A 12948-nucleotide genomic window follows, 5' to 3' on the forward strand; every position below is an offset into this window, starting at 1 on the left:
GGGGGCAATTTTTGGGGGGGGGGGGGTCTGTCAGTGTTGGGGACCCCCCCCTCGATCCCCTCCCCCCCCCGGAATAGCCTCCTCCCCCCCCCCCCCAAACCTTGTTGAGCAGCAGCTCGTCCTGCAGCTTCTTCATGTTGGCGATTTCTTCACTCAGCGAATTCTGGGGGGGGCGGGGGGGGGCGGGGGGGCAGTTGGGGGGGGCGGGGGGGGGACGACCCCCAGAATAATCCAGGTACCCCTCCCCCCCCCCCCCCCAGACTCCCAGGACTCCCCCAGTATTCTCCAGGACCCCCTCCACACCCCCCCCGACCCCCCCCACTTCTTCTCCAGGATCGTTCCAGACCTCTCAGGACCCCCTCAGGACCCCCCAGACCCCCCCAAACCCCCCCAGAACCCCCCAACTTCTCCTCCAGGACCATTCCAGACCTCTCAGGACCCCCCAGGACCCCCCAGACCCCCCAAACCCCCCAGACCCCCCCACCTTCTCCTCCAGGACCATTCCAGACCTCTCAGGACCCCCAGGACCCCCCAGACCCCCCAACCCCCCCAGGACCCCCAACTTCTCCTCCAGGACCATTCCAGACCTCTCAGGACCCCCCAGGACACCCAGACCCCCCCAAACCCCCCCAGAACCCCCCACCTTCTCCTCCAGGACCATTCCAGACCTCTCAGGACCCCCCTGGACCCCCCGAGGACTCCCCACCTTCTCCTCCAGGACTGTTTCAGACCTCTCAGGACCCCCAGGACCCCCAGGACCCCCCAACCTTCTCCTCCAGGACCATTCCAGACCTCTCGAACCCCAGGACCCCCAGACCCCCCACCCCCCCAGACCCCCAACCTTCTCCTCCAGGACCATTCCAGACCTCTCAGGACCCCCCAGACCCCCCCTGGACCCCCCAGACCCCCCCACCTTCTCCTCCAGGACCATTCCACACCTCTCAGGACCCCCCAGGGACCCCCCAGACCCCCCCAAACCCCCCAACCTTCTCCAGGACCATTCCAGACCCTCTCAGGACCCCCCCAGGATCCCCCCAGACCCCCCTCCCCCCACACCTTCTCCTCCAGAGCCCCCATCCTCTCCTTGAGGTGGAGCTGGAGCCGCTCGTTGGATTCGCAGAGGAGTCGGTCCACCGTCTCCGACAGCCGCTTGTTGTGTTCGTCATTCATCTTCTCCCGTTGACGAGCCTTTTTTTTTTTTTTTTTTGGGGGGGGGGGGGGGTGGTGGAGGGGGGGGGTGTCCCCAACATCAGAGGGGGCCCCACTGACACCCACCCCCACCCCCAGCAAGACCCCCTTTCACCCCCCACCCCCCCCCTTCCATGAGCTCCTCCCTTCTGCACCCCAAAATATCCACCACCCCCACCATGACCACCACCACCCCCCCCATGACTGGGGGCTACTGGCCCCCTGGGTAGCCCACCGGAAACCCCCAGTATGGGTGGGGGTCATCCCCCCCTCCCCCCCCCAGTGCATACTGCCCCATACATCTCCCAGTTGGGGGGTCCCATCCCTCACCCGTTGGAGCTCCTGGTTCTTCTCCTGCAGTTGGGCCTCCAGCTGCCGTAGGCGCTCCTCAAAGTTCCCGTGGCGCTCCTCGGCCTGGGGACGTGGGAGGGGGGACACGGGGGGGACACGGGGACATGGGGATGGATGGGGACCCATGGGGACATGGGGATGGACGGGGACATGGGGACCAACGGGGACATGGGGACCAACGGGGACATGGAGACCAACGGGGACATGGAGACCAAGAGGGACATGGGGACCAAGAGGGACATGGGGATATGGGGACCAAGAGGGACATGGGGATATGGGGACCAAGAGGGACATGGGGATGGACGGGGACATGGGGACCAAGAGGGACATGGGGACCAAGAGGGACATGGGGATATGGGGACCAAGAGGGACATGGGGACCAAGAGGGACATGGGGATATGGGGACCAAGAGGGACATGGGGATGGACGGGGACATGGAGACCAAGAGGGACATGGGGATATGGGGATGGACGAGGACATGGGGACCAAGAGGGACATGGGGACCAAGAGGGACATGGGGACCAAGAGGGACATGGGGATGGATGGAGACCCACGGGGACATGGGGATGGACGAGGACATGGGGACCAAGAGGGACATGGGGACCAAGAGGGATGTGGAGACCAACAGGGACATGGGGGTGGATGTGGTGGACATGGACATCGGGACCAACAGGGACATGGGGACGAATGAGGAGATGGGGACCCATGAGGACATGGGGTTGGATAGCTCCTCTATACCTCCCAGGACCACCCAGAACCCCCCCCAGAACCTTCAAGGACCACCTCAGGACCTCTCAAGAACCCTTCAGAACCCCCCCCCAAGATCCTCCACCCACTTCGGTGAGCTGCAGTGCCCCATAGCCCTCCATAACCCCTCCCACAGCCCCCCAAGAACCCCTCTGGACCCCCCCAGGACCACCCAGAACACCCCCAGGACCTTCAAGGACCACCTCAGGACCTCTCAAGAACCCTTCAGAACCCTCCCCCAGGATCCTCCACCCACCTCAGTGAGCTGCAGTGCCCCATAGCCCTCCATAACCCCCCCCCCCAGCCCCCCAAGAACCCCCCCTGGACCCCCCGTCCCCACCTTGGTGAGAGCCGCCACCCTCTGAGCCAACTGGGCTTCGATCTCGGGGAGGGTCTCGGCTTTCTGCAGGGTCTGCTGGAGCTTGGCCTTGGCGTCCTCCAACCATTCCTGAAGCTGTCGGCCCTTCTCCTCGCTCTGTGGGGGACAGGGAGAGCGCCGTGGGGAGGGGGACGTCACCACGGAGGGGAGGACATCGTCACAGGGTGGAGGATATGGCCATGGGGTGGAGGACGTGGCTATGGGGTTGGAGGACGTGGCCATGGGGTTGGAGGACATCAACCACTGGAGCTCCTCAATGGAGGAGCACTGTCCCATCAAGCCCATCGTCATGGGGGCATCACCCCACGGAGCTCTTTGGGACAGGGACGCCACCATGGGACATGGGGATATCACCCCATGGAGCTCTTTGGGACAGGGACGTCACCATGGGACATGGGGACATCACCCCATGGAGCCCTTTGGCACGGGGACATCACTGTAGGACATGGGGACATCACCCCATGGAGCTCTGTGGGACAGGGATGTGGTGACCCCAAGGTGGGTGTCCCAGGGTGGTGGCCCCAGGGTGGTGGCTTCCCAGGGTGGTGGCTTCCCAGGGTAGATGTCCTAGAGTGGGTGTCCCAAGGTGGGTGTCCCAGGGTGGTGGCCCCAAGGTGGGGGTCCCAGGGTGGTGGCTTCCCAGGGTGGTGGCCCCAAGGCGGTGATCCCAGGGTGATGATCCCAGGGTGGTGGCCCCAATGTAGGTGTCCCAAGGTGGGTGGCCCAGGGTGGTGGCTTCCCAGGGTGGTGGCCTCAATGTAGGTGTCCCAAGGTGGGTGGCCCAGGGTGGTGGCGCCCCAGGGTGGTGGCCCCAAGCTGGTGATCCCAGGGTGATGATCCCAGGATGGTGGCCCCAATGTAGGTGTCCCAAGGTGGGTGGCCCAGGGTGGTGGCTTCCCAGGGTGGTGGCCTCAATGTAGGTGGCCCGAGGTGGGTGGCCCAGGGTGGTGGCCCCAGGGTGGTGGCTTCCCAGGGTGGTGGCCCCAAGCTGGTGATCCCAGGGTGGTGGCCTCAATGTAGGTGTCCCAAGGTGGGTGGCCCAGGGTGGTGGCCCCGGGGACATGTCCCCCCCCTACCTGGCGGTAGAGCGAGTCCTTGCTGGCCAGCTCGTTCTCCAGGCGGTCGTTGGCGTCGTGGAGGGAGGTGGCCTCGCGCTGAGCGCTCAGGTAGCGTTTCTCCAGGGTGGTGATGCGCTCCTCCATGTCCTCCCGCTGCGCCAGCGCCTGTCCCCAGCGTCCCACCGGATCCGCCGGGAGGGGACGGGGACGTGGATGGGGCCAAGGACAGCGTGGGGGATGAGATGGGGACAGGGATGGGATGGGATGGGATGGGATGGGATGGGATGGGATGGGATGGGGATGGGATGGGGATGGGATGGGGATGGGATGGGGATGGGATGGGGATGGGATGGGGATGGGGATGGGGATGGGATGGGGATGGGATGGGGATGGGATGGGGATGGGATGGGGATGGGGATGGGGATGGGGATGGGGATGGGATGGGGATGGGATGGGGATGGGATGGGATGGGGATGGGGATGGGATGGGGATGGGGATGGGGATGGGGATGGGGATGGGGATGGGATGGGGATGGGATGGGGATGGGATGGGGATGGGATGGGGATGGGGATGGGGATGGGGATGGGGATGGGATGGGGATGGGATGGGGATGGGATGGGATGGGGATGGGGATGGGGATGGGGATGGGATGGGGATGGGGATGGGGATGGGGATGGGGATGGGGATGGGGATGGGATGGGGATGGGATGGGGATGGGATGGGATGGGGTGGGGATGGGATGGGGATGGGATGGGATGGGGATGGGATGGGATGGGGATGGGATGGGGATGGGGATGGGGATGGGATGGGGATGGGGATGGGGATGGGGATGGGGATGGGGATGGGGATGGGGATGGGATGGGGATGGGATGGGGATGGGGACGGGGACGGGGACGGGGACGGGATGGGGATGGGGATGGGGATGGGGATGGGGATCGGGATGGGGATGGGGATGGGGATGGGGATGGGATGGGGATGGGGATGGGGATGGGGATGGGGATGGGGATGGGGATGGGGATGGGGATGGGATGGGGATGGGGATGGGGATGGGGATGGGATGGGGATGGGATGGGGATGGGGACGGGGACGGGGACGGGGACGGGATGGGGACGGGGATGGGGATCGGGATGGGGATGGGGATGGGGATGGGGATGGGGACGGGGATGGGGACGGGGACGGGGATGGGATGGGGATGGGGATGGGATGGGATGGGATGGGGACAGGGATGGGATGGGATGGGATGGGGATGGGATGGGGATGGGGATGGGATGGGATGGGGATGGGATGGGGATGGGATGGGGATGGGGACAAGGACATCATAGGGATGGAGATGGCATGGGGACAGGGACAGGGATGGGGTGGGATGGAGATGGGATGGGGACAGGGAGAGATGGGACCCCATGAGTCCGAGGACAGGGGGAGCACTGGGACCTGTCTGGGTTGGGGTGCTCCCAGTCTGGGGCTGCTCCCTCCCAGTTTGGAGAAGTTCCCCCCAGTTTGGGGCTCCTCCGCCCAGTTTGGGGCTCCTCCCTCCCAATTTGGGGCTCCTCCCTCCCAGTTTGGAGGGTTTCCCCCCAGTTTGGGACTGCTTCCCCCAATTTGAGGCTCCTACCTCCCAATTTGAGGCTCCTCCCTCCCAGTTTGGGACTGCTTCCCCCAGTTAGGGCCTCCTCCCTCCCAATTTGGGACTGCTTCCCCCAATTTAAGGCTCCTCCCTCCCAGTTTGAGCCTCCTCCCTCCCAGTTTGGAGGGTTTCCCCCCAGTTTGGGTCTCCTTCCTCCCAGTTTGGAGGGTTTCCCCCAGTTTGGGACTGCTTTCCCCAGTTTGGGTCTCCTCCCTCCCAGTTTGCGTCTCCTCCCTCCCAGTTTGCGTCTCCTCCCTCCCAGTTTGCGTCTCCTCTCTCCCGGTTTGAGGCTCCTCCCTCCCAATTTGGAGCTACTCCCTCCCAGTTTGAGACTACTCCCTCCCAGTTTGGGGCTCCTCCCTCCCAGTTTGGGGCTCCTCCCTCCCAGTTTGAGCCTCCTCCCTCCCAGTTTGGAGGGTTTCCCCCCAGTTTGAGCCTCCTCCCTCCCAATTTGAGCCTCCTCCCTCCCAGTTTGAGCCTATTCCCTCCCAGTTTGACCTTCTTCCCCCCCAATTTCCCGGGCTTCCCCCAGCCTGGCACCACCTCCCCCCTCTTCCCTTCCCCATTCCGAGGGGTTGTCCCCATGTCCCCATGTCCGTGTGTCGTCCGTCCGTCCGTGTCCGTCCCCCTCCCCAAACCTCTTTGAGGTCCCTCTGGAGTTTGGCCCCGGCCTCCTGGGCTCGGGCCAGTTCCCGCTGGGCTCCGGCCGCCTCCTCCTGTAGCCGTCCCAGTTGCCGGCACAGTGCGGCCACTCGTTCCCGCTGTTGGGCCGCCATGGCTCGTTGCCGGCACAGCGACGCCTCCAGTTCCGCCTCCCGACGACGGCCCTCGGGGGTCCCCTGGGGGGGGGGGAAGGGGGGGGGGGGGGGGGGGCTCCTCTGACCTTTTGACCCCTGACCTTTGACCCCCTCGCCCCGCCACCCCAGACCCCCCCCCCACCCCGCTACCCCCTTCCCCGGCACTGTCTTATAAGGGGAATGACCTCTTACCTGTGACCTTTGACCCCCTGAGCCCGACTCTGACCCCCTGACCCAATTGTGACCCCTGACCCCAATCGTGACCCCTGACCCCAACCTTGACCCCTGACCCCAACCCCTGACCCCGACCCCAAATCCCCCCCACCCCATAGGCACTGTCTTGTAGGGGGTGTGACCTCTGACCCATGACCTTTGACCCCATGGCCCCATCCTGACCCAACCATGACCTCTGACCCCTGACCCCTTGACCCCAAACCTGACCACTGACCCCGACCCCAAATCCCCCCACCCCATAGGCACTGTCTTGTAAGGGGGCGTGACCTCTGACCCATGACCTTTGACCCCAAGGGCCCCATCCTGACCCCTGTCCCCCACCCTAAACCTGACCTCTGACCCTTGACCCCAAACCCGACTCCCCCCACCCCATAGGCACTGTCTTTGGGGGGGGTGACCTCTAACCCATGACCTTTGACCCAACGATCCCGTAATGACCTCTGACCCCATGACCCTTGACCCCTGACCCCAAACCTGACCCCTGACCCCAACCCCAACTCCCCCCACCCCATAGGCACTGTCTTGTGGGGGGGTGACCTCTGACCCTTAACCCTATGACCCCAACCCTGACCTATGACCCCTGACCCTTGACCCTATGACCCCCAAACCGACCCCTGACCCTTGACCTCCTGACCCCAACCCTGACCTTGACCCCAAACCTCACCCCCCAACCCCAAATCCACCCCCCCCCGCCTTGTAGGGGGGCATGACCTCTGACCCCTTGACCTTTGACCCCGACCCTTGACACCCTGACCCCAAATCATTACCCTGACCCCCAAACACCGACCGTGACCCCCCTCGGCCATGACCCCCCCTCCCCCCCCCATTGGCTCTAACCCAAAGAGGGACATGCGGTGCTGCATGACCTCTGACCCCATGACCTCTGACCCCCCAATGACCCTTGACACCCCCCCCCCACCAGACCCTGTGACCTCTGACCCCTCGTACCGGGGTGTCCCCGTCACTGGGCGCGTCCTCCAGGCCGGAGCGTCGCCGGGAGAGCTGCTCCCGCAGGGACAGAGACTGCGGAGGGACAGAGGGACGTAGGGATGGAGGGACATCACCCCCCCACACACACACACGGGGACATCCCATCCGTGGGGACACCACAGCGTGGGGACAACCACCCATGGGGACATCACGTCGTGGGGACACCTCTCCATGGGGACACCTCTCCATGGGGACATCACGTCATGGGGGCACCACGTCCATGGGGACACCTCTCCATGGGGATACCACGTCATGGGGACACCACGTCATGGGGACATCATGTCATGGGGACATCACGTCATGGGGACACCTCTCCATGGGGATACCATGTCATGGGGACATCACGTCCATGGGGACACCTCTTCATGGGGACACCACATCATGGGGACACCACGTCATGGGGACATCACGTCATGGGGACACCATGTCATGGGGACACCACGTCATGGGGACATCACGTCCATGGGGACATCACGTCCATGGGGACATCACGTCCATGGGGATACCATGTCATGGGGACACCTCTCCATGGGGATACCATGTCATGGGGACACCACGTCATGGGGACATCATGTCATGGGGGCACCACGTCATGGGGACACCACGTCATGGGGACACCACGTCATGGGGATACCATGTCATGGGGACATCACGTCCATGGGGACACCTCTCCATGGGGACACCTCTCCATGGGGACACCACGTCCGTAGGGACACCATGTCATGGGGACATCACGTCCATGGGGACACCACGTCCATGGGGACACCACGTCCATGGGGACACCACGTCATGGGGACACCACGTCCATGGGGACACCTCTCCATGGGGACATCACTTCATGGGGACATAATGTCGTGGGGACATCACGTCGTGGGGACATCACGTCGTGGGGACATCATGTCGTGGGGACACCACGTCGTGAGGACATCATGTCATGGGGACATCATGTCGTGGGGACATCATGTCGTGGGGACATCATGTCGTGGGGACACCACGTCATGGGGACACCATGTCATGGGGACATCACGTCCATGGGGACACCTCTCCATGGGGACACCATGTCATGGGGACAGCACGTCCATGGGGACATCTCTCCATGGGGACACCACGTCATGGGGACACCACGTCATGGGGACACCACGTCATGGGGACACCCCATCCATGGGGACACCACATCATGGGGACACCACCTCATGGGGTTAATCACCCATGGGGACACCCCACCCATCCATGGGGACACCACATCGTGGGGACACCACATCGTGGGGACACCCACCCTCCAACATCACCCACCCCATGGTGTCACCTGCCCCACAGCGTCGCCCACCTCCTGGTTGGAGACCTCCAGCTCCTCCTCCAGGACGGCCACCCGCTCCAGAGCCACCCGCAGCCGCTCCCGAACCTGATGGGGACAACGAGGGGTGACCCACGCCCCACCCCAGCACCCATGGGTGCCCCCAGGACCCCTTCAGGGTCCCCCCAAACCCCCCGGGATTGTCCAAGGACCCCTTGGAGGTCCACCAAGCTCTCTAGATCACCTCCTTGGAACTTCCAGACCCCCTGGACTGTCCCCAGGTCCCCTTGAGTCCCACCAGGACCCCCTTGGGTCACCCCAATGCCTCCTGGTGTCCCCAGCCTCCCCCCCCCCCCCCCCAAGTCCCATGGGACCACCCGCATGCCCTGGGTCATCCCAGACCCCCCTGGGACCCCAGAGACCTCCTTGGGCACCACCGGGTCCCACCAGGTCACCCCAGAACCCCCCTGAGACACCCTTGGGGACAACCAGGTCCCACCAGGTCACCCCAGAACCCCCCTGAGACACCCTTGGGGACAACCACGTCCCCCCTGGGACCACCAGGTCCCACCATGTCACCCCAGAACCCCCCTGAGACACCCTTGGGGACAACCAGGTCCCACCAGGTCACCCCAGAACCCCTCTGAGACACCCTTGGGGACAACCACGTCCCCCTGGGACCACCAGGTCCCACCAGGTCACCCCAGAACCCCCCTGAGACACCCTTGGGGACAACCAGGTCCCCCCTGGGACCACCAGGTCCCACCAGGTCACCCCAGAACCCCCCTGGGACCCCTAAGACCTCCTTGGGGACCACCATGTCCAAACCTGTGTCAACCTGGAAGCCTCTGAGACACCCTTGGGGACTACCACGTCCCCCCCAGGTCCCACCATGTCACCCCACAAAGCCCCCTGAGACCTCCCTGGGGACCACCAGGACCCCCATGGGTCACCCCAGGACCTGTCTTGGGAGCCCTGAAACATCCTTAGGTACCACAAAGTCCCACCATGTCACCCAAGAACCCCCCCCTGAGACCACCTCAGGACCCCCTTGAGATCACCCTGGGAGCCTCTAGAAGCCCCCCCCAGGACCCCCCAGGACCCCCCCCCCCCTCACCAGCACCCACCTTCTCATCGAGGGCCTTATGGTGTTCAAAGAGGGACTTGAGGGCTTTGAGGACCTCGACCTCGGAGGAGACGCCAGCGGGGGACTGAGCCTGGCGCTTGACCACCGTCATCCGCAGGGAGCGCTCGTGGCGGGACACCAGGCACTCGAGGTGTTCCAGCAGCAGCTGGGGACATGGGGACATGGGGGACATCAAGCACTTGAGGTGCTCCAGCAGCAGCTGGGGACATGGGGACATGGGGGACATCAAGTACTTGAGGTGCTCCAGCAGCAGCTGGGGACATGGGGACATGGGGACATGGGGACATCAAGTACTTGAGGTGCTCCATCAGAAGCTGGGACATGGGGACATAGGGACATGGAGGACACCAGGCACTCGAGGTGCTCCAGCAGCAGCTGGGACATGGGGACATGGGGACATGGGGACATCAAGTACTTGAGGTGCTCCAGCAGCAGCTGGGGACATGGGGACATGGGGACAAGGGGACACCAGGCACTCAAGGTGCTCCATCAGAAGCTGTGGACATGGGGACATGGGGGACACCAGGCACTTGAGGTTCTCCATCAGAAGCTGGGACAAGGGGAGGTGGGGCCGTGGGGACACGGGGACACGGGGCGGTGGTGGCCTCACCCGGGTGTTGTTGCGCTCGGCCTTGAGCTCCGCGATCTCCTCCTCCCGCTCCAGCAGCTGCTCCCGGCACACGTTGAGCTCCTTCGTCAGCGCCGCGAACTCCTGGGGACACGGGGACATGGGGGGACACGGGGACATGGGGGGACACGGGGACATGGGGGGACATGGGGGGACATGTGGGGACACGGGGACATGGGGGGACATGGGGACATGGGGGGACATGGGGGGACATGGGGGACATGGGGGACATGGGGGGACATGGGGGGACATGGGGGGACACGGGGACATGGGGGGACATGGGGGGACATGGGGGGACATGGGGACATGGGGGGACACGGGGGGACATGGGGGGACACGGGGACATGGGGGACATGGGGGGACATGGGGGGACATGGGGGGACACGGGGGACATGGGGGGACACGGGGACACATGGGGGGACACGGGGACACAGGGGACATGGGGGACATGGGGGGACATGGGGGGACATGGGGGGACATGAGGGACATGGGGGACATGGGGGGACATGGGGGGACATGGGGACATGGGGGGACACGGGGGGGACATGGGGACATCGGGGACATGGGGAGGATGAGGGGATGTGGGGGACATGAGGAGGGCCCCCTCAAACCCCGCCCCTTCAGACCACGCCCTCTTCAAGCCACGCCCCCTCTAGCCACGCCCCCGCCACGTCCCCTTAACCCTTCCCACCCCCCCACCCCTTCCCTATTGCCCCTCCCACTCCAACCCCACCCAAGCCCCGCCCTCCCAAGCCCATCCCACCCCCTCAATCCCCGCCCCCAAGCCACTCCCCCTCTAGCCACGCCCCCTCCCCAGCTGCCACGTCCCCTTAAACCCTTCCCAACCGCCCACCCCTTCCCTATTGCCCCCTCCCACTCCAACCCCACCCAAGCCCCGCCCCCAAGCTCCACCCTTCCAAGCCACGCCCCCATCCACGCCCCTATAGCCACTCACCTTCTAGCCACGCCCCCTCCCCAGCTGCCACATCCCCTTAAACCCTTCCCAACCGCCCACCCCTTCCCTATTGCCCCCTCCCACTCCAACCCCACCCAAGCCCCACCCCTCCCAAGCCACACCCCCTCTAGCCACGCCCCTTCCCCAGCTGCCACATCCCCTTAAACCCTTCCCAACCCCCCACCCCTTCCCTATTGCCCCCTCCCACTCCAACCCCACCCAAGCCCCACCCCTCCCAAGCCACTCCCCCTCTAGCCACGCCCCCTCCCCAGCTGCCACATCCCCTTAAACCCTTCCCAACCCCCCACCCCTTCCCTATTGCCCCCTCCCACTCCAACCCCACCCAAGCCCCGCCCCTCACGCCCCACCCTCCCAAGCCCCGCCCTCCCAAGCCCCTCCCACCTGGGGCAAGGCGCTGGTGAGCTGGCGCTGGAGGGAGTCCTTCTCGTGGGCCAGGTCGCGCAGGCGGAGCTGCGCGGTGGCCAGTCCCTCCTGGGTGTCGCGCAACGTCTCCAGTAGCCGTTCCCTCTCCCGCAGCATCTGCACCATCAGCTGCTCCAGTCCCGGTTCCTCCGGGCAGCCCGAACCCCGCCGGGCATCCTCGCTGATGGTGGGCAGCACCTCGCACATCATCCTGCCGGCGCCCTGCCTGCCAGGAGGAGCGGGCAGGGCGTCAGGACCCGGGATGTCGTCCTGCCTGCGCCCTGCCTGCGCCCTGCCTGCCGCACGGGATGGGCATCACCTCCTACATCTTCCTGCCTGCGCCCTGCCTGCACCCTGCCTGCAGCATGGGATGGGCATCACCTACATCCTCCTGCCTTCAGGTCCTGAACCTCCTGCCTGTGCCCTGCCTGCACCCTGCCTGCCACATGGGATGGGCATCACCTCCTACATCCTCCTGCCTGCACCCTGCCTGCACCCTGCCTGCCGCATGGGATGGGCATCACCTCCTACATCCTCCTGCCTGCAGGTCCTGAACCTCCTCTGCCATCCTGCCTGCGCCCTGCCTGCCGCACGGGATGGAAATCACCTCCTACATCCTCCTGCCTGTGCCCTGCCTGCACCCTGCCTGCCGCACGGGATGGGCATCACCTCCTACATCCTCCTGCCTGTGCCCTGCCTGCACCCTGCCTGCACCCTGCCTGCACCCTGCCTGCCGCACGGGATGGGCATCACCTCCTACATCCTCCTGCCTGCGCCCTGCCTGTGCCCTGCCTGCCGCATGGGATGGGCATCACCTCCTACATCGTCATGCCTGTGCCCTGCCTGCACCCTGCCTGCACCCTGCCTGCGCCCTGCCTGCCGCACGGGATGGGAATCACCTCCTACATCCTCCTGCCTGTGCCCTGCCTGCACCCTGCCTGCACCCTGCCTGCCACACGGGATGGGCATCACCTCCTACATCGTCCTGCCTGCGCCCTGCCTGCACCCTGCCTGCAGCATGGGATGGGCATCACCTCCTACATCCTCCTGCCTGCGCCCTGCCTGCACCCTGCCTGCCACACGGGATGGGCATCACCTCCTACATCTTCCTGCCTGCGCCCTGCCTGCACCCT

At 65.1% G+C, this 12948-nt stretch overlaps 1 protein-coding gene across 1 annotated transcript; it reads right to left on the bottom strand.

Annotated features, from left to right (window-relative positions):
* Window positions 1-100: 100 nt before the first annotated feature.
* On the bottom strand, window positions 101-12025 carry LOC309684921 (liprin-alpha-3-like; the record flags this gene model as incomplete). Its single annotated transcript, XM_082500755.1, has 11 exons — window positions 101-163; window positions 1057-1188; window positions 1519-1602; window positions 2627-2761; window positions 3742-3888; window positions 5986-6186; window positions 7318-7401; window positions 8696-8770; window positions 9790-9954; window positions 10420-10521; window positions 11795-12025. Coding segments are annotated over 11 exons (1419 nt in total), but the record flags the coding sequence as incomplete, so codon positions are not given.
* Window positions 12026-12948: the final 923 nt, after the last annotated feature.

This window comes from Vanellus vanellus, assembly GCF_965231255.1.
Source record: "Vanellus vanellus genome assembly, contig: HAP1_SCAFFOLD_2199, whole genome shotgun sequence".
Taxonomy (NCBI): Eukaryota; Metazoa; Chordata; class Aves; order Charadriiformes; family Charadriidae; genus Vanellus; species Vanellus vanellus.